Genomic DNA, 26403 nt, shown 5'->3' with positions numbered 1-26403 from the left:
TTGCTGATTAAAACAATCTCCTAAAGCAAACCGGGATTTAGGAAACACAAATATTCACAAAGATATCAACAGAGTGGTATCCAAAAGGAAAGTACTATGGAGACACAAGTTACAAACCAACAATTAGGACAAGAAAATCCAATGCAATGTTCAAATCATGAGAAATTCAAGACTACATTTTTCATATTTAAGAATAATTAGTATGGGGCCCGGCACGATAGCATAGTGGCTAAAGTCCTTGCCTCGAACACCCCGGGATCCTATATGGGCGCCGGTTCTAATCCTGGCAGCTCCACTTCCCATCCAGCTCCCTGCCTGTGGCCTGGGAAAGCAGTCGAGGATAGGCCAAAGCCTTGGGATCCTGCACCCGCGTGGGAGACCCGGAAGAGCTCCTGGCTCCTGGCTTCGGATTGGCTCAGCTCCAACTGTTGCGGCTGCTTAGGGAGTGAACCGTCAGATGGAAGATCTTCCTCTCTGTCTCTCCTCCTCTCTGTATATCTGCCTTTCCAATAAAAACAAATAAATCTTAAAAAAAAAAAAAAAAAGATGGGCCCGGCGGCATGGCCTAGCAGCTAAAGTCCTCGCCTTGAAAGCCCCGGGATCCCATATGGGCGCCGGTTCTAATTCCAGCAGCTCCACTTCCCATCCAGCTCCCTGCTTGTGGCCTGGGAAAGCAGTCGAGGACGGCCCAAAGCTTTGGGACACTGCACCCATGTGGGAGACCTGGAAGAGGTTCCTGGTTCCTGCCTTCGGATCGGCGCAGCACTGGCCGTTGTGGCTCACTTGGGGAGTGAATCATTGGACGGAAGATCTTCTGTCTATCTCTCCTCCTCTCTGTATATTTGATTTTGTAATTAAAAAAAAAAGCTCTAAAAAAAAAAAAAAAGAAGAATGAGTATGCCAGCAGCAGAACAGGTCTCAGGACCTGGTCCAGGCAGGGTCCCAGGCTGGCACACTGGTCGTGGTATGCTAGCAGACTGGGCATGGAGACTCATGCATGCACGTGGGTCCAGGGCGGGCAGGCAGGGCCCCAGGCCGGCACACTGCCCCGCAAGAAGACTGGACTCAGGAACCCACACGTTTGCAGGAATAGGGGCTGTGGACTGCTTAGAGAATAGGGGTGGGGTTAGGAGCAGGGACCACTGGGGGAGTACGCTGCAGTTTAGGGACGACTTCTGGGGGATTTTCACTGAGCAGGTCACTGCACTTGCAGGTAATCGGGGGTCTGGGTGGTATGGAGGAGGGAAACCGGAGGACCCTTTTGGGTCACATCAATGCACCTGCCCATGTGGGAGACCTGAGCTGGGTTAGTTAGCATCAACCACCGATCACCAGTGCAAAGCTATGGCTAGGGGGCCTGCCTGGCAGGGCTACTCCACAGTATGTGGGGGAGAGGTGGGCCATGATACAAACAAGGACACAAGAGAAGCAGATCTGGAGGCAGATTCTGTGGGGAATATGTAGGCTCGCTCCTGCAGGACTCTAACACCTGCTGGTTTGCTCGAAGGCAGGAGTGGTGATAGGCTAAGCTAGGCATGACCACAGGACTCACCAACACTCATGGAACTGGGGGTTTGGGAGGAGGCTGGGCTGATCCAGGCTGCAGAACCTGCTGGCAGATGTAAAAGGCAGAACAGGGTGCAGGCCAGGCCAGGTTGTGACATAACACCCGCCAGTTCACATTATGGCTGAGACTGGGGACTGGCTGGGCTGGGTGAAGTTGCAGGATCTCCCAGCATGAGCTGGGACTGGGAAGCAGTCTAGGCAGAGCAAGTTTGCAGCAACAACTGGCAAATGCCAAGGAGAAACAAACTAGGCCAAACTGGGCTGCAGGACCCATTGGCACATGCAAGACCCCAGGGCAGGCAGTGCTCAACCCTGGAGCAGAGAAACAAACAGCATCTCGAAACTATCAAAAGCACTCAAGCAATACCTCGGAACATCTTTTCCAAATTGGGTTTTCCAAGATGAAATCAAGTGGACATTCCCCACTCGGGTAGCTGGGAGTAGCCCTTCCTCCCTCCCCCCACCTAGATACAGGAGAAAAGGGATGAAAAGGAAAACCAGAAGCATTTGTGCCACCCACCCACCCATGTCTCACCCCTCCCAACCTAATCAGTGGTCCTCATGGGTATGCATCCTTTCCAACCATGAAAACATCCAAAATAAAATTAAGTTAATATATACATTCAACGCAATCCCAATCAAATTGCCCAAAACATTCTTCATGGAACTGGAAACAATGATCCAAAGGTTCATCTGGAAACACAAAAAACCACGGATACCTAGAACCATCCTGAAGAACAGGAAGTTAGCAGCGGGAATCACAGTTCCGGACCTCTGGACATACTATAGGGCAGTGGTTATCAAAACAGCCTGGTACTGGCACAAAGATAGAGAGGAAGATCAATGGAGCAGAATAGAAACACCAGAAGGGAACCCAAACAGGTACAGCCAAATAATCTTTGACAAAAAGACAAATGACAATCCAGGCAAATGGGAAGGTCTGTTCAATAAATGCTGTTGGGACAACTGGTTAATAGCCTGCAGAAACAAAAAGATATATCCACATCTCTCACCATACACTAAGATCAGATCTAAATGGATAACAGATCTAAACCTACATCCAGAAACCTTCAAACTTTTGGAAGAAAATGTTGGAAACACACTGGAACACTTAGGGGTAGGCCCTCACTTCCTAAAAAAGACTCCAAAAGCAGTAGAAATCGAGACCAGAATAAACAATTGGGACCTCATCAAACTAAGAAGCTTCTGTACAGCTAGAGAAACAATCAACAAAGTAAAAAGCAACCCACAGAATGGGAGAAGATCTTCACACACTACATAGGTGATAGAGGGCTGATCTCCAGAATATACAAAGAGCTACAAAACAACCAAAATATCAAAACAAACAAGCCACTCAAGAAATGGGCACGGGAAATGGGCAAACACTTCACAAAGGAACAAACCCAAATGGCAAATAAACATATGAAAAAATGCTCAAGTTCCCTGGCAATAAGGGAAATCCAAATTAAAACATCAATGAGGTACCACCTAACGCCAGTAAGACTGGCCCACATGAATAAAAGCACCAACAACACTTGTTGGCGAGGTTGAGGGGATAAGGGAACCCTACTCCACTGCTGGTGGGGCTGCAGGCTGGTACAGCCTCTATGGAAATCAGTATGGAGAATATTCAAACAACTCAAAATCAACATACTGTATGATCCAGCAATAGCACTCCTAGGAATATATCCAAAACACCTGCTTCATGAGAAACCAACATGCACTCCTATGTTCATAGCAGCACAATCAGTAATTGCAAAAACATGGAAGCAGCCAAAATGCCCATCAACAGAGGATTGGATAAGAAACCTATGGTTCATCTACTCCATGGAATACTACTCAGCTATTAAAAAAAACAAAATGCAGTTCTTTGTGGCCAAATGGGCCAAACTGGAAACCATAATGCTAAGGGAAATGAACCAATCCCAAAAGGTTAAATACCACATGTTTGCCTTAATTTAAGATGATATGATGTTATGTATAACATGTTATGTTATGAATGTTATATGTTGTGTATAAACTAAAATTGAAATGTCAATGAGGTGGTCACAGAAGGTGGCTAGGAACTCGCATTTACTTTTAACATATTGGTTACTCATTACTATGTCAATTAATTCCATAATGATGTAAATTTTTGCTGATAAAAAAAAAGTTAAAAAAAAACTAAGTTAAAAAAATAATGAGTAGAGAAAGGGGATATGTGCAGGACATGTATCTTTAGGAATAAGTCCTTACCTCCCATTTTGTGTGTGTGTGTGTGTGTGTGAAGGAAATTCATTCTTTCACATTTCTTATGCAACTTCGATGCGCTAAGCCTTGTTCCAGTGCTGGAGTAGGGCAGCGAGGAAGATAAACCAGGCACAAATCCCTAACTCGGAAGCTTACATTCTAGTTAGGGGAGACAGGTAACATAAAATGAGTATATATACAGGTGATGCCAGAGATAAGCCAAGGCTGCATGGGAGTAGCAGGGGGAAAGCAAGGAGCGGGGACAGGGTGATGGTAGAGAAGATGAATTACAGTACAAAGTAGAGTTCACACTGAGGTTTCACATGAGTTAAGGATGGGCAAAAGCAAACTGTTGCATTATCTGCAGGCAGAATGTTCTAAAACAGAGGGAACAGCGTGTGTAAAGAAAAAGGAAGGCGTCTGTGTGAAGGTGTTCCAGAAGTATTCAGGAAATCAGAGTGCTTGGGACTGATGGAAAAAGAAAGCCAGAGAATACCTGGAGATGGGAGAGAGGTGTGGCATTCTAATCAAGTAGGGACTCACTGGCCTTTATTCAGAAATGAGAAGCTAATAGATGGTGTGTGCTTGTGTGTTAAAAGATTTATTTATTTATTTGAAGGGCAGAGTGACAGGGAGAGATACACAAAGAGAGGTCTTTCCCCCACTGACTCATTCTCAAAAGAGCCATAACAGCCAGGTCTGGGCCAGCTCAAAACCAGGAACTGGGTATCCCATCCTGGTCTCGCAGACAGATGGTGAAGGCCCAAGTATTTGGGCCATCTCCCATTGTCTTTCCAGGGATGTTAGCAGGAAGCTGGATCAGAAGCACAGCAGTTAGATCTTGCCTGGCACTTGGATAGGCAAAGCCAGCGTCTCAAGCGGCAGCTTAACCCACCATGCCATAATGCCAGCCTCCACAGAGGGTGTTAAGCAGAAGAATGATGCTCCCTCCTGTGCTACTCTGGAACCTCATACGTGCTTTCACTGTGAGAACCTGACACCTTATTTTAATTTGTGGACCCTCCTGTAGACTACAAACTGCATGAAGATACTCACAGACTTGCTTATAGCAGATGACCAATAGATATTTGTTAAATATGAAGAAACAGAATATTCCCACTAAAATCTGGGGTGGCAAGATAACAATACAATTTAACCTCAATGACTTTAAAAAAAGAACTGATCAATAAGCATTACATTGAGAAAACTTACTATGTTAACAAAAATTAAGATAGATACTAATACAGCAACATTTTATACTGAAACCATCAGACTTATGAATTCCATATTTACCACAATGACAGACTTGGATGACATACGCTTATTTAAGGTTTTATTTATTTGTCTCTAAGCAAAATTCTCAGTTATTGACTGCCATATTTAATATTAATAAAAGACCAGAACTAACATTTGTTCTTCTATTACCCTGAATATTTTACTTACTGATGTAGTCACATTCATATTATAAATGCTTGATGGAGAATGTTTATTTGGCTTAACAAATGGAATACAATATTTCTTCGTTTTTTCATCCACTCTGCAACAAAAAAAAATTAAGAAACAGTACTTTTTTTTAGCTCCAAGTCAAAAGACACACCAACAGGTGTCACACAGTTTAATCAGAATTAAATGCCTACTCTCAAATATCCAATGCGTATACATCTGTGAAACATCCTCTCTCGTACTATCTTCATGCCTCTCATCTTGCTCCTGCTTGTACCAACCAGGTAACTTTCTTTTCTCTCAGTGAAATCCACACGAGAAACATCTTTGTGCCACTACATGCTCAGTCACAGTAGGCAGCAATAGCCCCTCCAATCAATTCATTTGACATTATCATGTCAAAAAGCTGTAGATTTTTTTAAAAAAGATTTATTTATTTGCTTGAAAGGCAGAGTTAGAGAAAGAGAGAGAGAGAGAAAGGAAAACCAAGAGAAATCTTCTATCTGCTGGTACACCTCTCAAAAGGCTACAAGAGCAGGAGCTGCAGGGGTCCACAGCCAGAGTCCCCTCCAGATCCCTCACATGAGCGAAGCAGCACAAACATCTGGGTTCTCCGCCACTGCCTTCCCAGGCACACCAGCAAAGAGCAGCTGGGACTCAAACTGGCACCCACTTGGGATGCTTTACCAGCTATGCCACGGTGCTGTGCTCCTATAAACCTTCTTGATCTTAAACAATAAAACCGTACCTCATAGGACTCTGGCTAATTCTTTTGACCAAATAATAATTTTCATCACACCTTAAACCAAAAGATCTCTTGAAACAGTTCTCTGACAAAAATAAATAGCATGCAAAATAAAACAATGCTGATGAATGGACAAGCCTTTTTAACTTACAGATACACTCAAAAATAAATTTTAATTTTGCTTTCCCAGTTCATACCTGTAACTCTGAACTCCTGGGATAGTCCCCATTCCAGAGTTAACAGCAGGTGCAACGGCTGAAAGAGCGTGCGTCAGTGGGGGAATTGCCACGGCTGCACTCCTTGTACGATCAGCGTGGACGGTGCTGCAGTCTCTCAGGCTTGTGGAAGGCACTGCTTTGATGTGGCTTGTCCCGTTGTCATGGAGACAGCCCGCATTCGAAGGTCGACTGCCTTTGTCGACTTTTTCTCCATCGAGTTTTGATCCTTTTATTTTAACTATTTTAGGATCTCTAACTTTGGAGTCAGTGTTGTTATCCTGACCATGAATAGAAATGTTCAGGTTAGTGATCTGAGGAGGAAAGATCATCTCTTCCTACAAAACACCTGTTGACCAGGACAGAACTTTACCTTCCTGCATCCACTTTTTAAAATTTCTTTCCCTGTGAAACTAAAATTAGACCCAGATGCTTATTCATCAAGATGAATAAAGACCAGAAATGCAATTCAATCAAACTCTGCTATAAACAGAGTTGTGTGTATGTGTGTGTGTGTGTGTGTGTGTGTGTAATTCTGTTGGAAAACCCAGGAGAAGTATCAAAAATATCATTTGTGTTCTTAGGTATTCAGAATCATCAAACACAAAATGGAGAGCTCCTTCCTCTTCTGGTTCACTTGACAGTAGTAACTTGGTAGAATGGAATTTGCTGGATAATTCAGGAGGGAAAGCAACATATATCCAAATACATATCCAAATCTCAATTTAAAAACTCTATGTAAAACCCTAACATTGTATTTTCCCCTCATATCATGTACAGAAAATGAGTGATCATGTGTATGTTCCACGTGCATACACATATACATGTGTCCTGTACTTTCCTGATAAACACTATTGCACAGTCTGGCATACAATAAGCACTCAAAACATTACATGGTAAATTCTGAAAATAGGTAGCACCTATATAGAAAAGACACATTTTTATAACTAATGTGAAAGTTAAAAACTTGGCCACTGAAAAACACTATATTAAAAATTTTCATATTTTTCTCGCTTAAATTTCAAATCCACAAACATATTTACCTGTACCACAAGTGTTTTTCTTTCCTCATTTAAGGAATCATCCTTTTCTTTCTCCTTCTTTCTGTTCTGGGACTTTTTCAATAACGATACACTTCTGGCATCTTTCTGTACTTTTAACTGTAGTTCCTGAGGAAACCTTCACAAAAACACATGTCAACAAAATAAAATTAGATGGGACAGATAAGCTTATGCAAAATTTGAACTGTGAGATTTTTTTAGTTTTGAAACCTCAGCGTTGTACTATGCTATTTGTTTTTGTTTTTTAAGATTTATTTATTTTTATTACAAAGTCAGATGTACAGAGAGGAGAGACAGAGAGGAAGATCTTCCGCCTGATGATTCACTCCCCAAGTGACTGCAACGGCCGGTGCTGTGCCTATCTGAAGCCGGGGACCTCCTCCGGGTCTCCCACGCAGGTACAGGGTCCCAAAGCATTGGGCCGTCCTCCACTGCTTTCCCAGGCCACAAGCAGGGAGCTGGATGGGAAGTGGAGCTGCCGGGATTAGAACCAGCAACCATATGGGATCCCGGCGCATTCAAGGCGAGGACTTTAGCTGCTAAGCCACGGCGCCGGGACCGTACTATGCTATTTGAAATGGGAATATCTTTGCCCAGATTATCAGTTCTGAACCAGTGGTTTGTAAAGCCAGGGAGAGTAGGGGGTGCTGGTGGGGAAGGAGCTGCAGGCCAACAAAGACCAAGCTGTTTTTATCTTTTTTTTTTTTTTTTTTTAAGAAAAAATGGATGGGAAGTAGAACATCCGGGACACGAACCGGTGCTCACACGGAATCCCGGCAGATGCAAGATGAGGACTTCAGTCACTAGGCTATCGCGGGGCCCAAGCTGTTCTTATCTTAACATAAAGATGCCTTCTATTCCTCTGTAACACTTGACCTGCTGGGGGACACCTTACCAGGAACCTAAGTAGTGGCACCAATCTGTACTAGGAATCAGTGTATCTTTCATAACCACACATTCTCCATTTTCCTTAGAGTAGTTTTCCTTTAGAACAACACTGATGAAGTAGTGAAAGCATACTGACTTTATCAGTTGCAAGTGTTACCTTTTACCCTCAGAGTGACAAAGCACGAACTGACTAAAGCACCTCATACTACAAATCCAACTGCACTGGTTGTCTTGCGTGATTGAGATATAAACCAGACACTTTTTTTCACAGAGCAGCATTTTTACTTGAGAGACTAGCACAAAAAGTATGATTATATTTGGCAGTTATACTCTCTCTTTTTTAAAAGATTCATTTATTTTTATTGGAAAGGCAGATTTACAGAGAGGAGAGACAGATTCTCCATTTGCCGGTTCACTCCCTAAATGGTCGCAACAGCCAGAGCTGAGCTGATGCAAAGCCAGGAGCCAGGAGCTACTTCCAGGTCTCCCATGTGGATTCAGGGTCCCAAGGCTTTACTTAACCTCCACTGCTTTCCCAGGCCATTAGCACGAAGCGGGATGAAAAGTGGAGCATCTGGGACACAAACCATATGGGATCCTGGCACTTTGCCAGGGGAGGATTAGCCAATTGAGTCATTGTGCCGAGCCCAGTCATTTCCTTTTTAAAATAAACAAAGTGACCTAGTTATTTAAGGAAAACAATGGGTAACATTTATGTCAAAATTAAAATTTACAACTAGGTGGTCCCACTAGAGACCATTATGCTCAGTGAAATGTGTCAATCACAAAAGAACAAATACCATATGTTCTCTCTTCTATAAGGAAACCAGCATGGAAAGTGTAACTTCCATAATCCAATCCATACTGTTTTTGTTTTGTTTTGTTTTGGCTGCATCCCATGTGTTTTGATGTCTTCTATTTCTGTTTTATTTATTCCAAATACTCTTTTTTCTCTTGTCAAATTCATTGCTGGATCATGGATTATACGGTGGCATCATTTTTCCCAAGAGATTTTTGTATGTATTTGATAAAACAACTGAATGATTGATATTCTGTTAAACTAATATTCCGTGGGAAAGGTTATGCTCTTGTCCCTAGAATTTCCTGATGGATACTCAAAACTGTATTCACTAGTGTCATCTTAGCAGGTTCCTAATACTTCCCAAGATTTTCTTGATTATTTACTGTGTGACTACTTTTGATATTACATAACAAAATATGTCTGCATGTTTAAGATTTGTATAATTCAGAGCTGGTTTTTTTTTTTTAAAGATTTATTCATTTTGGGCTCGGCAGCGTGGCCTAGTGGCTAAGGTCCTCGCCTTGATCCCATATGGCCGCTGGTTCTAATCCCGGCAGCTCCACTTCCTCTCTATCTCTCTTCCTCTCAGTATATCTGACTTTGTAATAAAAATAAAATAAATCTAAAAAAAAAAAAAAAAAAGATTTATTCATTTTATTACAGCCAGATATACACAGAGAGGAGGAGAGACAGAAAGGAAGATCTTCTGTCCGATGATTCACTCCCCAAGTGAGCCGCAACGGGCCGATGCGCACCGATCCGAAGCCGGGAACCTAGAACCTCCTCCGGGTCTCCCACGCGGGTGCAGTGTCCCAATGCATTGGGCCATCCTCAACTGCTTTCCCAGGCCACAAGCAGGGAGCTGGATGGGAAGTGGAGCTTCCGGGATTAGAACCAGCGCCTATATGGGATCCCGGGGCTTTCAAGGCGAGGACTTTAGCTGCTAGGCCACGCCGCTGGGCCGTTTTTTTTTTTTTTTTTTTTAAGATTTATTTATTTTATTACAAAGTCAGATATACAGAGAGGAGGACAGAAAGGAAGATCTTCCATCCGATGATTCACTCCCCAAGTGAGCCGCAACGGCCAGTGCTGTGCCGATCCGAAGCCGGGAACCAGGAACCTCCTCCGGGTCTCCCACACGGGTGCAGGGTCCCAAAGCATTGGGCCGTCCTCGACTGCTTTCCCAGGCCACAAGCAGGGAGCTGGATGGGAAGTGGAGCTGCCAGGATTAGAACCGGCGCCCATATGGGATCCTGGCGCGTTCAAGGCCAGGACTTTAGCCGCTGGGCCCCAGAGCTGGTACTTCGGCTTATCAGACTAAGTTTCCGTGTTAGCACTGGCTTCCCTCATTTGTATCTATTCCAGTCTTGGCTGTTCCACTTCCAGTCCAGCTCCCTGATAATGCATCCGGGAAAGCAGCAGCAGATGGCCCAAGTGCTGGAGTGCCTTAACCTACACTGGAGACCCAGAAGAAGTTAACGCCTTTGGGCTTTGGACTGGCCCAATTCTGACTACTGTGGCTATTTAGGGAGTGACCTAGTGGATGGAAGATCTTTCTCTCTCTCTCTCTCATTCTCTCTCTGTAACTCTGCTTTTTTCATATAAAAAGTAAGTCTTCTTTTTTCAAAAAGATTTATATAATGTAGCAAACTAATACTTTCCAAATGAATATGCATGATACTACAAGAACGCACGGGGGTAGCAGCATTGTCATGTAGAGCGTTAAGCCTCCACCTGTGATTCCAGCATGTCATAAAAACATGAGTTCAAGCCTTGGCTGCTTCTAGTTGGATCATGAGTCTGGGAAAGCAGAAGATAACCCAAGTACCTGTGTCCCAGCCACCGACACAGAAGACCTAATGGAGCTCCTGGCTTTTGGTTTCAGCCCGGCACAGCCCTGGTGGTTGCAGCCATTTGGGGAGTGGAACAGTAGATGGGATATCTCTCTGTCTGTAACTCTTTCAAATAAATAAATAATCTTTTTAAAACCAATTGTTGGGCCCAGTGTGGTAACCTAGTGGCTAAACTCCTGGTTTTACATGTGGGCACTGGCTCATGATCTGGCTGCTCCACTTCCCTTCCAGCTCCCTGCTTGTGGCCTGGGAAAGCAGTCTAGGACAGCCCAAAGCCTTGGGACCCTGCACCCGTGTGGGAGACCTGGGGGGAGCTTCTGGCTCTTGGCTTCAGACTGGCTCAGCTCAGCTCAGCTCTGGCCACTGCGGCCACTTGGGGAGTGAGCCAGCAGATGAAGACCTATCTCTCTGTCTCTCCTTCTCTCTGTAAATCTACCTTTCCAATACAAATAAAGAAATCTTTTTAAATTTGTTTTTTTTTTAAGTATATATGAGCAAAAGACATGCTTAAAAAGCAAAAGAAATGAATTTTAACAAAGGGAGAAAAATTCAGTGATCAAGCTTCTGATTTCAAAATGCAATTAAACTTTAAGAAAGTACTTTCAGAGGTTTGGTTTGGAATTGAAAAATATCCACAATTATCTTCAAAAGTCTTCTTCAAAACACTCTTCAGTTTTCTAGCTATGTATTTTTTGGAGGTTAGAGTTTTTCTTCCATTACTTCAATGAAAACAACACTTACTGCGTATAGATAGAAATTTGAGAATTTTAGCTGCCTCTTACTGAGCTAAGTAGTAAAACCATTTGCAAGGCCAGAGAAGTGCCACTGTCACTCATCTCACTATTGTTGTTTTGTCCACTGCACTGATGCCCGCAATGGGCAGCATAAAACACTAGGCCAGGCTGGCAGCCCTGGCACCCACAGTGCGACCCTTAAAGGTCCCAGCACATTATAGTCTCAGCATCACAAGCCTTAGGGCACCAGTGGAGAGGGCACTGTTGAAATCACATCGATACCAGACCTGATGGGCTCACACAGCCAGTAGCAACACACAATCAGTGTCCAGACGGTAAATGTCACCACAAGAAGATAAAAAAGCATGACTTATTGTTTCATGATAGACCAGGCACATAAATGTAGAAGACCAGCCCATATAAAATATTTTATCCGTAAGAGTGGAGGAAGGGTGGAGGAAGTGGGGCGGATATTCTGAGATCCTGCAAAGGCAGGCAGGAACAGAAAATAACAGAATCCCTGTCTGTGACTGATCTGGAAGTCTCTGTAAAGTGTTCTAGAAAACATGGGTCAATACCATACCTCTCAGCAAACCCATCCATCTGAAAGAAATCATGGTGCAGGAGCTCCGCACAGAAGGGCCTTTGGTCAGGGTCAACATGTAAACATTTCTGAAAAAATCAAGCATGCATACAGTTCATACCCAAGAAAAATTGCCTAGCTTTAAATTTCTAAAATAAAAAAAAGACTCTTTAGAACCAATGAATTTTAGATATCTGCAACCAAAAATAAAGCACAAACCTAAACAATGACTATCCATCTTTACTAACATCACAAGATCGCCACCTGACATCGAGTGTCTCATGAAAATACAAACCTCCGAGGAATCAATCTTGCCAAAAATCAACCTGATTCCAAACCATCTCCATCTCTATTACAACACAGGAGGAACCTGCTAAGCTACATTACACGGATAGTTCTAGACATGAAACATCTAGTCTTGCTAACAAATAAACTGCAAGGCTCAAACACAAAGAGATGAAGAAGAATTTAAATTGTATTAAAAGATCAACTGAGATGCTACAGTTTTCATTTGGGTCTTAATTATAGCTATAAAAATAAATTATATAAAATCAGTAAAATATGAAACACCAGATACTTTACGGTATTAAAAAATTGCAGTAAACGTCTAAAATTTTTTTTTTAATTATTTTCATTGGAAAGGCAGACTTTCAGAGAGAAGGAAAAACAGAAAGATCTTCCATTTGATGGTTCACTCCTCAAGTGGCTACAACCGCCAGAGCTGAGCCACTTTGAAGTGAGGAGCCAGGAGCTTCTTTGAGGTCTCCCACAAGTGGCGGCCCAGATTGGTGACCCAGTGGCTAAATGCTCACATTGTATGCACTGGTAACCCACATGGGCACTGATTCACGTCCCGGCTGCTCCACTTTCCAACCGGCTCCCTGCTTATGGCCTGGGAAAGCAGTCGAAGATGGCTCAAGTCCTTAGGACCCTGCACTCACATGGGAAACCCAGAAGAAGCTCTTGACTCCTGGCTTCAGATCAGCTCAGCTCCAGACACTGTGCTCACTTGGGGAGTGAACCAGAAGATGAAAGATCTCTGTCTCTCCTCTCAATATAAATCTATCAAATGAAAATAAATAAATCTTTTTAAAAATGAAAATTATAAATTCCCTGTTGGAAAGTTAAAAGGGGGCCTAGTATTATGGCTTAGTGGCTAAATTCTCAATTTGCAAGTACCAGGATCCCATATGGGCACCGCTTTGTGTCCCAGATGCTCCACTTCCCATCCAGCTCCCTGCTTGTGGCCTCGGAAAGCAGTGGAGAACGGCCCAAGACCTTAGGACTCAGCAACCACATGGGAGACCCGGAGGAAGCTCCTGGTTCCTGGCTTCAGATCGGCTCAGCTCTGGCCGTTGCGACCACTTGGGGAGTAAACCAGCAAACGGCAGACATTTCCCTCTGTCTCTCCATTCCATACACCTGATCTGCTTTTCCAATAAAAATAAACACATTTTTTAAAAAAGGAAGTACAGTAGCATTACCTTTGCTAAATCTATCACAACTTCAGAGAGCTTAGGGTAGCGTCTTTCAAGAGGTTCCGTTTCCTTGATCTCAGGCAACCTGACTCCAGCAAACACAGGGTTTTTATAAAACAGCTCCTGATGTCTTGGAATGAGATTACCTGGGAACGAAAAGAGCACACACTCTGTCAGTGCCAAACACAACACGAACAGTGAAGCGACAGGTGCAGGAGCGAGGGCAGAAGAGGCAAGTCTAAGGGCATCAGCATGTAACACCAACCAGAGACATGGCAGTCCTGCCTGTGGCTGAGACATTCTCACAACCCTGGGGCAGCCCAGCACCAAACAGGTAAAGATCAGTCTATAACCTTCAGATCTCAGTATCAACATTTATTTCTGATATCATAGAATAAAATGTTGACTAAAACCACACACACACACACATATATATATACTAATATTAAGTGTTTCCTATTTTCATTCATATCATTACTTAAAACATGTATCACTGTCAACATACCAATGGCTTTAAATATGAACACAAAGGAAGATCACACATGAAATTTAAAGTGCAAGTATACAGTCTTACCTAAACACAACATGATAAGATAAAGCTGATCAATATCAGAATCTCCAGGAAACAAGGGTTCCCCCATGAGCATTTCAGTTACCAGACAACCGATGGCCCACACGTCCACAGCTCTGAAAGAAAAGCAATGAGGGAGCAAATCTGGCACCCTAATATATTTACAATGATTACATTTATTCTGCATGCTACTGCTAGGTATTTGGGGTACTGAGAATAGGAATACCATGCCTTAACTTACTGATCAAAGACATTTCCCGGTAAGTAAAAACTTCTAATTCCAGTTTCACAAAAGTCAGCTTTCTAAAAACTGTGATCATGTGATAGAATAGGAAAAAGGGTTTTGAAAAGCCAAGATGACTTTTACATGTACTTTATTCTGAAGTCAGAGTCGCAGGCTTCTGCTGCACACCTGATCATTCCTTTTGTTACACACAGTCTGAGCAAGGATCAGTGTATTCGAACACACACTGAGAAAAACAAATTAGAAAAAGCAGGTGGTTGCTGAGGACAGCTAGAATAATAACAAAATCCAAAAGCTAGCAGGGGTAAAATTTGACAATTCTCTAAAGAGCAGTAACAAGAACTCAAAGAAAAAATATAATGTCATTTCTAAAGAAAACCTCCTTAAAAGGTGAATTATAGGGCCCAGTGCGGTAACCTAGCAACTAAAGTCCTCGCCTTGCATGCACCAGGATCCCATTTAGGCACCAGTTAATGTCACAGCAGCCCGACTTCCCATCCAGCTCCCTGCTTGTGGCCTGGGAAAGCAGTCACTGACAGCCCAAAACCTTGGGACCCTGCATCCACATGGGAGACCCAGAAGAGGCTCCAGGCTCCTGGCTTAGGATCGGTGCAGCTCTGGTCATTGCAGGTGCTTGGGGAGTGAATCAACAGAAGGAAGATCTTTCTCTCTGTCTTTCTGCCGCTATATGTATATGTATCTGACTTTTCAATAAAATTAATAAAATAAAAGGTGGATTATAAAATGTTACAAAAATTATAGCATGGTTAATAAGTTAGGACTAAGAAAAAAATCAAGGAAATAGTAAACAATGCTTACTGTACTCTGGAAACACAATTACTTACATAAAATATTCTAGAAATATTTCTATCAGTATTTTAAGTTCTAATCCATTTTTCTTTGAATTCACTTATGAAGACAACCTGTGTTTTTTTTTTTTTTAAAGATTTATTTTCATTACAAAGTCAGATATACAGAGAGGAGGAGAGACAGAGAGGAAGATCTTCCGTCCGATGATTCACTCCCCAAGTGAGCCGCAACGGCCAGTGCGCGCCGATCCGAAGCCGGGAACCAGGAACCTCCTCCAGGTCTACCACACAGGTGCAGGGTCCCAATGCATTGGGCCGTCCTCGACTGCTCTCCCAGGCCACAAGCAGGGAGCTGGATGGGAAGTGGAGCTGCCAGGATTAGAACCGGCATCCATATGGGATCCCGGGGCATTCAAGGCGAGGACTTTAGCCGCTAGGCCACGCCGCCGGGCCCGACAACCTGTGTTTTTAAAACACCTCTAGCCTTGCCTACTTAACCCTGCCTCACTCCAACAGTGTCAGCCTTTTTCCATCAATGTTAGTTCTCTACACGAGCTTAAAAATACCAATTTCCAGCATCACCTATTAAATTTCTCCACTTTTAAAATAAGTGTGTTCATCCTAACTGGTTTCATAAGAATGTTTAAAGAAGAAACTCTGAAAATGGCTACAAGTCTGTTAATAAAATCCCCCAAACGCCAACTTCGCTTTCAGAGTTACAGGGACCACTGATGACACTGCACAGATGGCATCCTCATCCCACGCACGGCGGGGTCTTACTTGCCATACTTGACGTCACCGACCAGGAGCTCTGGAGCTCTGTACCATCGTGTCGCCACGTAGTCGGTATAAACCTCCCCGGGGGCCGCAAGGGTCCGGGCAAATCCAAAATCACACAACTTGACAACGCCAGACTGAGAGACCAATATATTCTCCGGCTTTATATCTCTGTGTATGATCTAAGACAAACGGCAGAAGACAACACACACAGCTTCAACAGCATTCATTACTTTTCAGCATTTGCCACGTACCAGGCAGTTTTCTGTTCCTGAAAAGAACAAAGCACATAAAACTGTCCCCAGCTTTGAGTAACCTAGGACATAGCTGGGCAAGGAAGAACACTCATGTTTAAAATTTTGCTTAAACAGTTAAATATAGGAGATAAAAAATCTACCTGTATCTAAATCCATATACACCTCTATATAGTTGTCCCTCGGTATCCTCTGGGGATCAGTTCCAAGACCGTCTATGGATTCTGAAACCTCAGATACTCAAATTCCTAGTAAAAATAAAACAGCATGGCCTGCTGGGAGCAACCCTCTCCCCCCTCCCCTGGATATAAGAAGAAAAAAAAATGTTCTCTATTCCTTGATCATGTCTACCCTAATCAATGCATACATGGGCATGTACATCCATTTCACTTATGTAAACATCAACAAAAAATTGTTTTTTAAAATAGCATGCTTGCATATGACCTCTGCACATTCTCGGAGAGACATTTTATAATTTATTACCAAATCAATTATTTGATAAATAACTACTTTTAAAACTAAGAAATTCAGCTATCATTAAGGAGCTGGATGGGATGCGGGGCTGCCGGGATTGGAACTGGCGCTCATATAGGATGCCGGTGTGTACAAGGTGAGGACCTTAGCCACTAGACTACCACGCTGGGCCCAAATCTTTTTTTTTTTTTCTAAAGAAAAATAGAAATTACTGCCTGAAAAACAAGACCTTAGGATCTGTTTCATTAATATTAGCAACACGGCAAACATTTGAACACTTACACATGAACGCTATTCTAAATGCTTTACGTCAGAACTTACTTGATCTTTGTTATGACCCTATGAGGTAGATGCTATTCTCACCACCATTTAGCAGTGGGATGGAAGTCCTAGAGAAGCCCTAGAGGTCTGAGGGAAAAGAAGGCAAGGAATCACATTCTAGAGCACTTGGACTGAAAAGACAGTAGCACGAGAGGCAAAGGGACGCTCCCCTGAGGTACCTGGATCCTAAGATCTGCTCTCACTCCGTACAACAGCCACAGCTTTTATGACTTGAAGAGGAATACAGGAGCTCTGCATGGAACCACTGGGTACAGACAGAACTGCACTCCGGACAGCAACACTCGACGCTGCGGTGTGTGGCTCCCACAGTGTCTAAAGGTGGGATGCGTTATCTAATACAAAGGCGTACGGGAGCAGATGCAGGCGGGACACATGCAAACACTCTTCAAACCCCAGCAAATCAAAGGGATTTGTTTGTCCGTTGGTTTTGTCTACCGCCTCCATCGGCAGTTCTGCCCTTGGTGTAGAGATGATGCTCATCAGGGAGACAGGCATGTTGGGAGACACCTGAACTGGTGCCGAGTACCTGACTCAGTAACATTACAGGCAGGTCTGCTACTCTCAAGAAAACCAAAAAACAAGCGAACACAAGAACGAAAACAGGATTTAACTCGAGTAAATGACATTGAAGAAATATTTAGTGTTTAAATTTACTCATGTCTGTAACTTTAAAAATTGTAATTCAATACTTATAGGTTAATAGTAGACTAACTATGATAAAGCAAATACAGTAGTTAATAAGCACAGAATCTAGGCAGCAGGTATGCATACATGAGCTGTTTCATTATGTATCCTTTCAACTGTCCAGTATGGCCTAAAAATTCCACAATAAAATGCTGGGTGAGGGCAGTAAGAATACATCTACTATGACACATGAAAGTTACTAATATCAAAGTAGCAAAATCAACTCTCAATATTTTACTGATTCATATTCTAAGGAAGTGTCTCAACAGAATAAGCCACCGGGATCTGCTAGTCAACAATTGGCAACACAACTACTTAAAATCAATACTTACGTTGTGACTGTGGCAAAATCCAATTCCGTTAATAATTTGAAACAAATACTTCTGAACTACTTGGTCGTCTAGTCCATTTGGAAAGAGTTCCAAGTCATCAAGAATCGTGTGGTCAACAAATTCAAAGACTAGGTACCACCGTTTTTTTTTCTTACACACCTCCAAAAGATTCACCAAATTTTCATGTCTCAGTTGCTGTCAGTTAAAAAGAAATGCAAAATAGTTTTAGAAGAGAAAATTATTAGTCATTGGTCACAATCTAAAACATATTTTATACGAAAGAAAGATAAATAAATATGTAAACAATTATAAAAGCATATTTCAGTTTTTGCATTACAAGCGAAAGACCATACTGTCCCTTTCTTCTCTCAGAGAACACAGCAAAGGCAGTGAGGAATGCCATACCGGTGATGATGGAATGGGGAAGGCCCTGCGACCACTACCCACCGCAAAGGGGATGAGACCACCAAACAGGGCGTGGATAGGCCTCCGGAGGTCACCATGGTTACAAAGGCGGCAAGCAGGGCATTCTCCAAAGCTGGGGAAGTACCCCAAAAGAAAGGTCCACCGGTCTGCACTGTGACAGAAATGGGGCCAAAGGCCACTGCTCGAAACACCTCCAGAACCAAGGAACAGCAGGAATAAATGAGAGCACAGAAGCACACATGCCAGCGCAGAGGTGCAACAACTATTCCTCTACCCATGGAGCCAGGATCCCGTAGGTCCGCAATGGTCGGAGCTGAGCCAATTCCATGCCAGGAGCCTCTTCCAGGTCTCCCACATGGGCTCAGGGTGGCCATCCTGTACTGCTTTCCCAGGCCACAAGCAGGTAACTGGATGGGAAATGGAGCAGTTGGGGACACGAACCAGCACCCATATGGGATCCCAGAGCTTGGAGGTGGAGGATTAGCCAATTGAGCCAACACAAAGGACACACAAACCTTTTTTTTTTCTTTCTAAAGAAAGTATATTTTTTTCTGTTTAAATTTTTTTTTATTTTATTTTAAAGGCAGATTTATAGACAGAGTAGGAGAAACTGAGAGAATCTTCCATTTGTTGGTTTTCTCCCCAAGCATGGCTGCGGCCAGGATGGGGCCAGGCTAAAGCCAGTTTGTTAAGGTCCAAGCACTTGAACCATCTTTCGCTGGTCTCCCAGGGGCATTATCAGAGAGCTGGATCAGAAGTGGAGCCACCAGGTCTCAAATCAGTGCCCACACAGGATGCTATAGGAACAGGCACAGGCTCAGTCAGCTATGCCACAATGTTGGCCCCTGAAAATATCACTAATTTATTTGAAAGGCTAATATACTGAGAGTTGGGTTGGGGAACAGAAAGATCTTTCAGCTTCTGTTTTATTCCCCAAATGGTTGTAACAGATCTGGGCCAGTCCGAAGTCAGAACCCTGGAACTTCTTCCAAGAGCCCAAGGACTCGGGCCATCTTCTGCTGCTTTCCCAGGTACACTTACAGGGAGGTGGACTGAAAGTGGAGCAGCCAGGACTCGAACTGGTAACCATGTGGAATGACAGATCACAGGTAGAGGCTTTAACTACTAGAACTAGCCCCAATACATCTATTTTTCTAAGAGACACACAAGTGTAGTGTTTCCCATTTCAAAAGAAAATTTTTAAAGTTAAAATCTTCACATAAAAAGGCTAAGCTAAAATATATTATAGGAGTAGCTACAAATAATATATCATAAAGCTCATTAATAAAATGATTCCATTTCATAAATAGAAGTAACTTCTAATAGTCTTTCAGCCAACTGAAAATAAATGCCAATGCCACAGAAGCTCAGTTATTTAACTGTGAACTGTTTCTGACACATCTTTTTTTAAAAGATGTATTTATTTTTATTGGAAAGGAAGATCAGATTTAGAAGAAAGACAGAGAGGAAGATCTTCTGTCGACTGATTCATTTCCCAAGTGGCTGCAACAGCCAGAGCTAAGCCAATCTGAAGCCAGGAACTTCTTCTAGCTCTCCCATGTGGGTACAGGGTCCTGAGGCTTTGGGCCGTCCTAGACTGCTTTTCCAGGACATAAGCTGGGGGCAGGATGGGAAGCGGGGCTACTGGGATTAGAGCTAATGTCCATATGTCCAATGTCCTTGCGCTTACAAGGGGAGCACTTAACCAGTGAGCCATCACACCAGACCCTTGATATATTTCTTTTTTTTTTTTTTAAGATTTATTTTATTTTTATTGCAAAGTCAGATATACGGAGAGGAGGAAAGACAGAGAGGAAGATGTTCTGTCCAATGATTCACTCCCCAAGTAACTGCAACAGCTGGGGCTGCGCCAATCCGAAGCCAGGATCCAGGAACTTCTTTCAGGTCTCCCATGCAGGTGCAGGGTCTCAAGGCTTTGGGCTGTCCTCGACTGCTTTTCCAGACCACAAGTAGGGAACTGGATGGGATTAGAACTGGCACCCATATGGGCTCCCAGCAGATTCAAGCCGAAGATTTCAGCTGCTAGGCCACTGCGCCGGGCCCCCTTGATACATTTCTTTTCTTTTCTTTTTTTTTTTTTTTTTGAGTTTTCCATGCACTGGTTTCTTTCTTTCTTTTTTTTTTTTAATGATCTTACTTAGTTTATTAGGGAACAAAGTGTCAAGGGCTACAGGGTGAAAGTGGGTAATACCATTGTTTCCACAGCGATATCATTTTACCCTGTATCTGGGGTCAGGGAGAAAAACAAAGGGAAAAGCCCACCCAACCTCCCACCCATCCCAGATCCCCAACGGGAGGTGCGCTCTGAGGGTCCTGTTTATACAGTTTTGATAGTTCATCAGTTCTGGATTGCTGCCAATATCTCAGTTCCAATCACAATGAAACCTATTCAGAATCCACTGGCTGACAGTCTCTTCATGGTTGGGGTTCTAAGATCAGCAGTTCAGTTGGAGGGATCTCCAAAGAAACTTCGTCTGAGATGATCCCAGGCCTGATTCTTGCACGAGTTTGCTAGTACAGGGTCCGACACCATCCGTCACACCAATCAGCTTATGCTCATGCTGGTCATTGGGATTACTGGGTTCGTTCTGTTTCCAGCCCTGTCTTCCTCGTGAACCAACAGGTGTTGTAGTCCAGTTCGATCCTGCCCACTTCATACTTGGTCCTCACGCAAACCGGTCGGAGCTGTAGCCTAGTTGGGGCGATTCCCCATAACCCCCACCAGTTCTGCCCGCTACCCTGGTTCCCATAGTGGCCAGTACACACCGCAGGCTTGACAAGTCTGTCCCACATCCTGTTTAGCTCTCGCACGTGTCGATGGGCATTGAAGCCCAGCTCAACCCAACCAACTTACTATCCAGCCCACACACCTACTGGCAGGTGCCTTTCTGTCCAGCCACCCCTGCCCCTGTTCTGGTATTCGTGCTGTCCAACGAGAGTGGTAGCCCCGAAGGAGGTGCCCACTATTTCCCTTCTAGGCCACACTCACTCCCAGATTATGCACTCTCCAGGTAGTTCTGGCATTAGACTTGACAGCATTAGCTCCAAGTGCCAGCCTCTGCCAGCTAGTACTGCGGCTAGCCCAACCAACCCTCACCCACTCTAGTTTTTGCTTGCACCAGTTGGAACAGTCAGCCCACCGCGGCCCTTCCCTTATCTAGCCCACATGAGGCCCACAGGTGTAACAGCCCTGCCTATTCTGATCTGCCTCCATCCCGACTCATGCTTTCCAATGGAAGTAGTTGTCCAGCAGGGGAGCCCACATTCCCCTGTCAGCTTTGCCTCCTCCCCCTGATTATCACATGTGCTGTTTGGGCGCTGCAACCACATCTGGTACGGCTCATCTCACCTTGGCATTCCTTAATGTGTACTAGTATGTGTCGCAACCAAACCTGGCTCGACCCACACTCTGTTCTGGCGCTCGGACTCACCAGCGGGTGATGTGAACAGGTTCAGCCTGGTCTGCCCCCAATCCATGCCATGTGTATACCAGTGGGATAATTTCCGTAGCCTGTTCTGGGCTGTTTCCTATTGTGCCTCTTGCACTTACCTGCAGGGACTGTGTCCTGCCAGAGGAGTTGCCCAGGTTCCTCCATCAGAAACTCTCCCAGTGCCAGGTTTCGCGCATACCAGGTTTCGCTCATTCTATGAGCCAGCCCTGTTCAGTTCACCTCCTGTCCTAGCAGGAACAGTGGTGTTTCCTGACTGTTCTTCAACCCAATCTGGTTCTTATTGTTGGATGTTTCAACCCAGCCATGGCTCTTCCATACCCCCATAGAGCTTACACATGGTTTAGTAAGAGTTGAGACCTAGCCTAGTCTGTCATACATTTCCCCTGGTCCTGCAGAGCACCAGATGGTGTTGGAGTCTGGCCCGGCTTGGTGCTTCCATTCCCAGTCCACACTTGTGCCAATTGGGATTACACTCGTACCGATTGGAACGCAGCCCCATTTACAGCCCATGCGCTCATTGGTGGGAAACTCAACCCAGCTAGAGTATCCCCTTAGCTGCCCAGCCGGGCCTGTTCCCAGCCTTAGATCTCGTGAAGGCCAGTGGTTGCTCTGATTCTACTTGGTAGAGCTCCTCTCTTGTCCTGTCCCCTTAGACGCTGTGGCTTAGCATCCCTGTCTTACACAGATCAGTAGGTGCAAGGACCTACTTGGCATGACCTGTGCTCCAACCTGATTTCTGTTGTTTGTTATGAGTTAAGGTTTGTTTGGCCTTGCCCATTCTGTCCCATTCCAGTGGCAGCCCGGCCCACCCCACATCCTGTTAATGGATGCACTTTCAGGTGCTGCTGCCTTGACCTGCACTGTTTTGGGTTTCTGCACTCGTGTGTGATGGCAGGTGGCATGGTCACATCTAGTTTAGTCCATCCCAACCCCAGCTTGCAAGCTAATCAGGGGAACGTGTATTTCCACAGGGTTGGGCCCGCACAACCCCATAGAGTCTACCCCCAGACCAAGTTCTCTCGTGTGCTGGATACAGTCTTGACCCTGCCAAATGTGACCACTCCACCACTCCACCAAACATTTGGGTAATGGTACCCATTACTGCCAAAGAGGCCCCCATCCATACTATTGGTGTGGGCTGGTATGTGACGATCAGTGATGTTCTAGGCAAACAGGCCATTTCTGTATTCTGAATTGGGTTGGTGTATCTGAGTAACCGTAATTGTCTGCTGGGTACTTTCCTCCAAACCACCAGGTCTCAGTCCCCACGCATGCCTAAAACTTCCATGACCCTGTCTCTGGGAATCACCCAAAATTCACTACTCACCTACACTAAAATTGGACTCAGTCATGGGTGTCCCCAGACAGCAAACATATCTTAAAAACCCCAGAGTTTGCCGCCGGGCGGCCAGCAGGCAAAGCCTGGCATGACATGGTGCACTAGCCGCCCTGGGTGAGGCCGAGGACTCGCTCACTGCCTTGCGGCAGTGTCTTTGGCATGAGCCCCCAGCATTGGGTCCGACCCGGGAGGGGCACCCCCCATAGCCGCCACACTGTGAGGAGTGGCACTTGCCCCCAAACCCAAAGCCCGAACCCTTCCCAAACTCACCTAGCCGCAAGATATTAGCAGCTGGGCAGAGCTAGGAATTTTAACCCAGTTCCCAAGTTCCCTCATGGCGCACTTACCCTGAGGAAAGAGCTCTCTTGGGTCCTGGGTGAGGCCGAGGACTCGTTCACTGCCTTGCGGCAGTGTCTTTGGCGTGAGCCCCCAGCATTGGGTCCGACTCAGCAGGGGCACCCCCCACAGCCGCCACACTGTGAGGAGTGGCACTTGCCCCCAAACACAAGGCCCGAACCCCCCCTTGATACATTTCTAACAAGATAAAATCTTTTTATTTCTATTAAGAATTCAGACTGTAGTATCAGAAAATCTATTTTTCCCTATTGCATGTAAAGTCCTTGCCAAGCTTACTACAGCAGCACAAACACTGCAGGCGTTATTCAAAAACAGTCAGCTCCACGTGTTTCACACATGTGCTTATGTTTTTAAATTAGTTAATTCTTTTATTTATTTAAGAGAACCAGTTCTCTCTCCAAAGGCCAGTAACAGCCAAGCTCAGACCACAGGAGTTTGAAGAGAACTCCCCCAAGGTCTCACCATGGTTGCAGAAGGGAAGAACTCAAGCGATCCCTGCTGCCCTCTAGGGGTCTACAGCAGCAGGACACTGGAGGTAGGAATAATCTCAGGTAATCGGACGTGGGAGTGAGCATGAGGCTCAACCTCTGTCCCAGTGCTTACATCTTCAGAAAGCAGATGAGTCACTCCTTTGGTTGCAGCAAAGTAATGCTAACCTACCTTCCCACTGAAAATCGTTAAAATTCATTTTTTTTTAAGATCATTTATTTGAAGGGCAGTTACAAAGAAAAGAGACAGAGATGGACATCTTCCATCCACTGGTTCACTCCCCAAATGGTGGCAACAGCTGGGGCAGGCAGAAGCCAGGAGACTGCCACTGCTCCTGGGTCTCCCACGTGGGTAGCAGGAGCCCTTATACGTGGGCCATCTTGGGCCAGATTCCTAAGCAGGGACTTCAATCAGAACTCTAACTGGCACTCATGGGATGCCAGAGGTGCAGGGGGTAATTTAACCCACTGCACACTGGGCCAGCCCCAGAAGCTGGATTGATATTTTCTTTTACCATCTTAAGCATCAAAAAGACTGATAAAATAAAAATTACTAGGCCAAAATCAGGAATGTAGAATCCAGAGAGCTAACCTCAAGAATTTGCTTTGATGTTCCAGACATGAAACTCAGCTTTTATTTTCATGGTCCCACAAGTGTTAAAGCAGAAAAGTTTCAAATTACAAACCCCTCTAAGGCTTAGATATCTGAAAAACCAGCCCAAAATTGAGCTAGGTTCCTAAGAACTACACCTTCTATGGGCATCAAGAAACATTTCAGATTTATATCAATTAAATACATGCATTTACCCACCTTTAGTAACTTGATTTCTCGCATAGCAATTTTTTTAACCATCTTGTCATCATCACTTTCTAGGAACTTCTTTATGGCCACAATTCTTCCGCTATCTTTATTCCTACACTTCATCACCATCCCATAACTTCCTTCTCCAACCAATCCGAGGTTCTCATATTTTTCCATTTTAATTTAAAATTGGTAGGGATTTTTCTTCCTGTTGGGAATCAAAAGACAGAGTCATCAATGTCTGATATAGTAATTTTTTTTTATTTTTAAAGGTTTTTTTTTCTTCATTGGAAAGACAGATTTTAAGAGAGAAGGAGAGTCAGAGAGAGAGAGAGAGAGATCTTCCATCCTCTGTTTCACTCCCCAAATGATCACAACAGCTGGACCTGAGTTGATCTGAAACCAGGAGCTTCTTCTGGGCCTCCCTTATGGGTGGAGGAGTCCAAGGACTTGAGCCACCTTCCACTGCTCCCCCAGGCCACAAGCAGGGAGCTGGGTGGGAAGCAGAGCATCTGGGACATGAACCAGCACCCAAAAGGGATGCTGGTGTTTGCATTAGTCAATCGAGCCATCAGGCCGGCCCCTGATACATTAAATTCCTCTACTGCCCAGCCAATTAAGTCTTATCTATATTTTTTCCATTTTCACTGGGCTCCTGGCTGTCCTGGCCAACACAATTTCTTACTAACTCACCACTTATATTTTCAAAATATTCACGCATATTTCATAATGGACAGGGCAAATACAAGTCAAATGACTAAGCTTATTAATTTTACAATTTACTTTTAATACAGATGGATACAACATTTCCCATCCCCAAACCCTCACAGCTACAACCCCAGGAGACAGAACTGGAAATAACTGGGGCCATTTTTGTGGTGCCAGCTCCTCCCAATACACTTGGGAAAGCATTAAAATAATATTTGGGGGCCTGGCGTGATAGCATAATGGTTAATGTCCTTGCCTTGAGCGTACCAGAATCCCATATGAATGCCGGTTCTAATCCCGGCTGCTCCACTTCCCATCCAGCTCCCTGCTTGTAGCCTGGGAAAGCAGTCAAGGACGGCCCAAAGCTTTGGGACCCTGCACCCATCCTGGCTTTGGATTGGCTCAGCTCTGGCCATTGCGGCTGCTTGAGGAGTGAACTATCAGACGGAAGATCTTCCTCTCTGTCTCTCCTCCTCTCTGTATATCTGCCTTTCCAATAAAAATCTTTTAAAAAAATAAAAAATCCTATTTGGGAGCCGGCGTTGCGACACAGTGAGTTAAGCTTTTGCTTGTGACAACAGCACCCCAAAGCAGAGAGCCAGTTCCAGTTTCAGCTGCTTGACTTGGGAAGCAGCTCCCTGCTCAGATACTTGGGCCAAGCACTGAGGTTCTTGCCACCCAAATGCCAGAACAAGATGGAGGTCTGGGCTGCTGCCTTCTGCCTGG

At 44.5% G+C, this 26403-nt stretch overlaps 1 protein-coding gene across 4 annotated transcripts in view; it reads right to left on the bottom strand.

The window, feature by feature from the left end:
• Nucleotides 1–26403, bottom strand: part of CDKL2 (cyclin dependent kinase like 2) — a 35337-nt gene that overhangs the window by 7347 nt on the left and 1587 nt on the right. For 2 of the 4 annotated variants that reach the window (XM_058667208.1, XM_058667206.1), the window contains exons 2-10: nt 24979–25177; nt 18085–18279; nt 16002–16180; nt 14172–14284; nt 13604–13743; nt 12120–12208; nt 7242–7377; nt 6181–6479; nt 5239–5332 (exon numbers count right to left, since the gene is read on the bottom strand). In XM_058667208.1, the coding sequence (XP_058523191.1) occupies nt 5239–5332; nt 6181–6479; nt 7242–7377; nt 12120–12208; nt 13604–13743; nt 14172–14284; nt 16002–16180; nt 18085–18279; nt 24979–25146 (1413 nt within the window). In that variant the 5' untranslated portion in view covers nt 25147–25177. Of the gene's footprint in view, nt 1–5238; nt 5333–6180; nt 6480–7241; nt 7378–12119; nt 12209–13603; nt 13744–14171; nt 14285–16001; nt 16181–18084; nt 18280–24978; nt 25178–26403 lie in introns of those variants that run through there. The other 2 variants (XM_058667207.1, XM_058667209.1) reach the window with 2 other exon arrangements.

The sequence above is a fragment of the Ochotona princeps genome, chromosome 7 (assembly GCF_030435755.1).
Source record: "Ochotona princeps isolate mOchPri1 chromosome 7, mOchPri1.hap1, whole genome shotgun sequence".
NCBI lineage: Eukaryota > Metazoa > Chordata > Mammalia > Lagomorpha > Ochotonidae > Ochotona > Ochotona princeps.
This window is presented reverse-complemented; position numbering and strand designations above follow the sequence as displayed.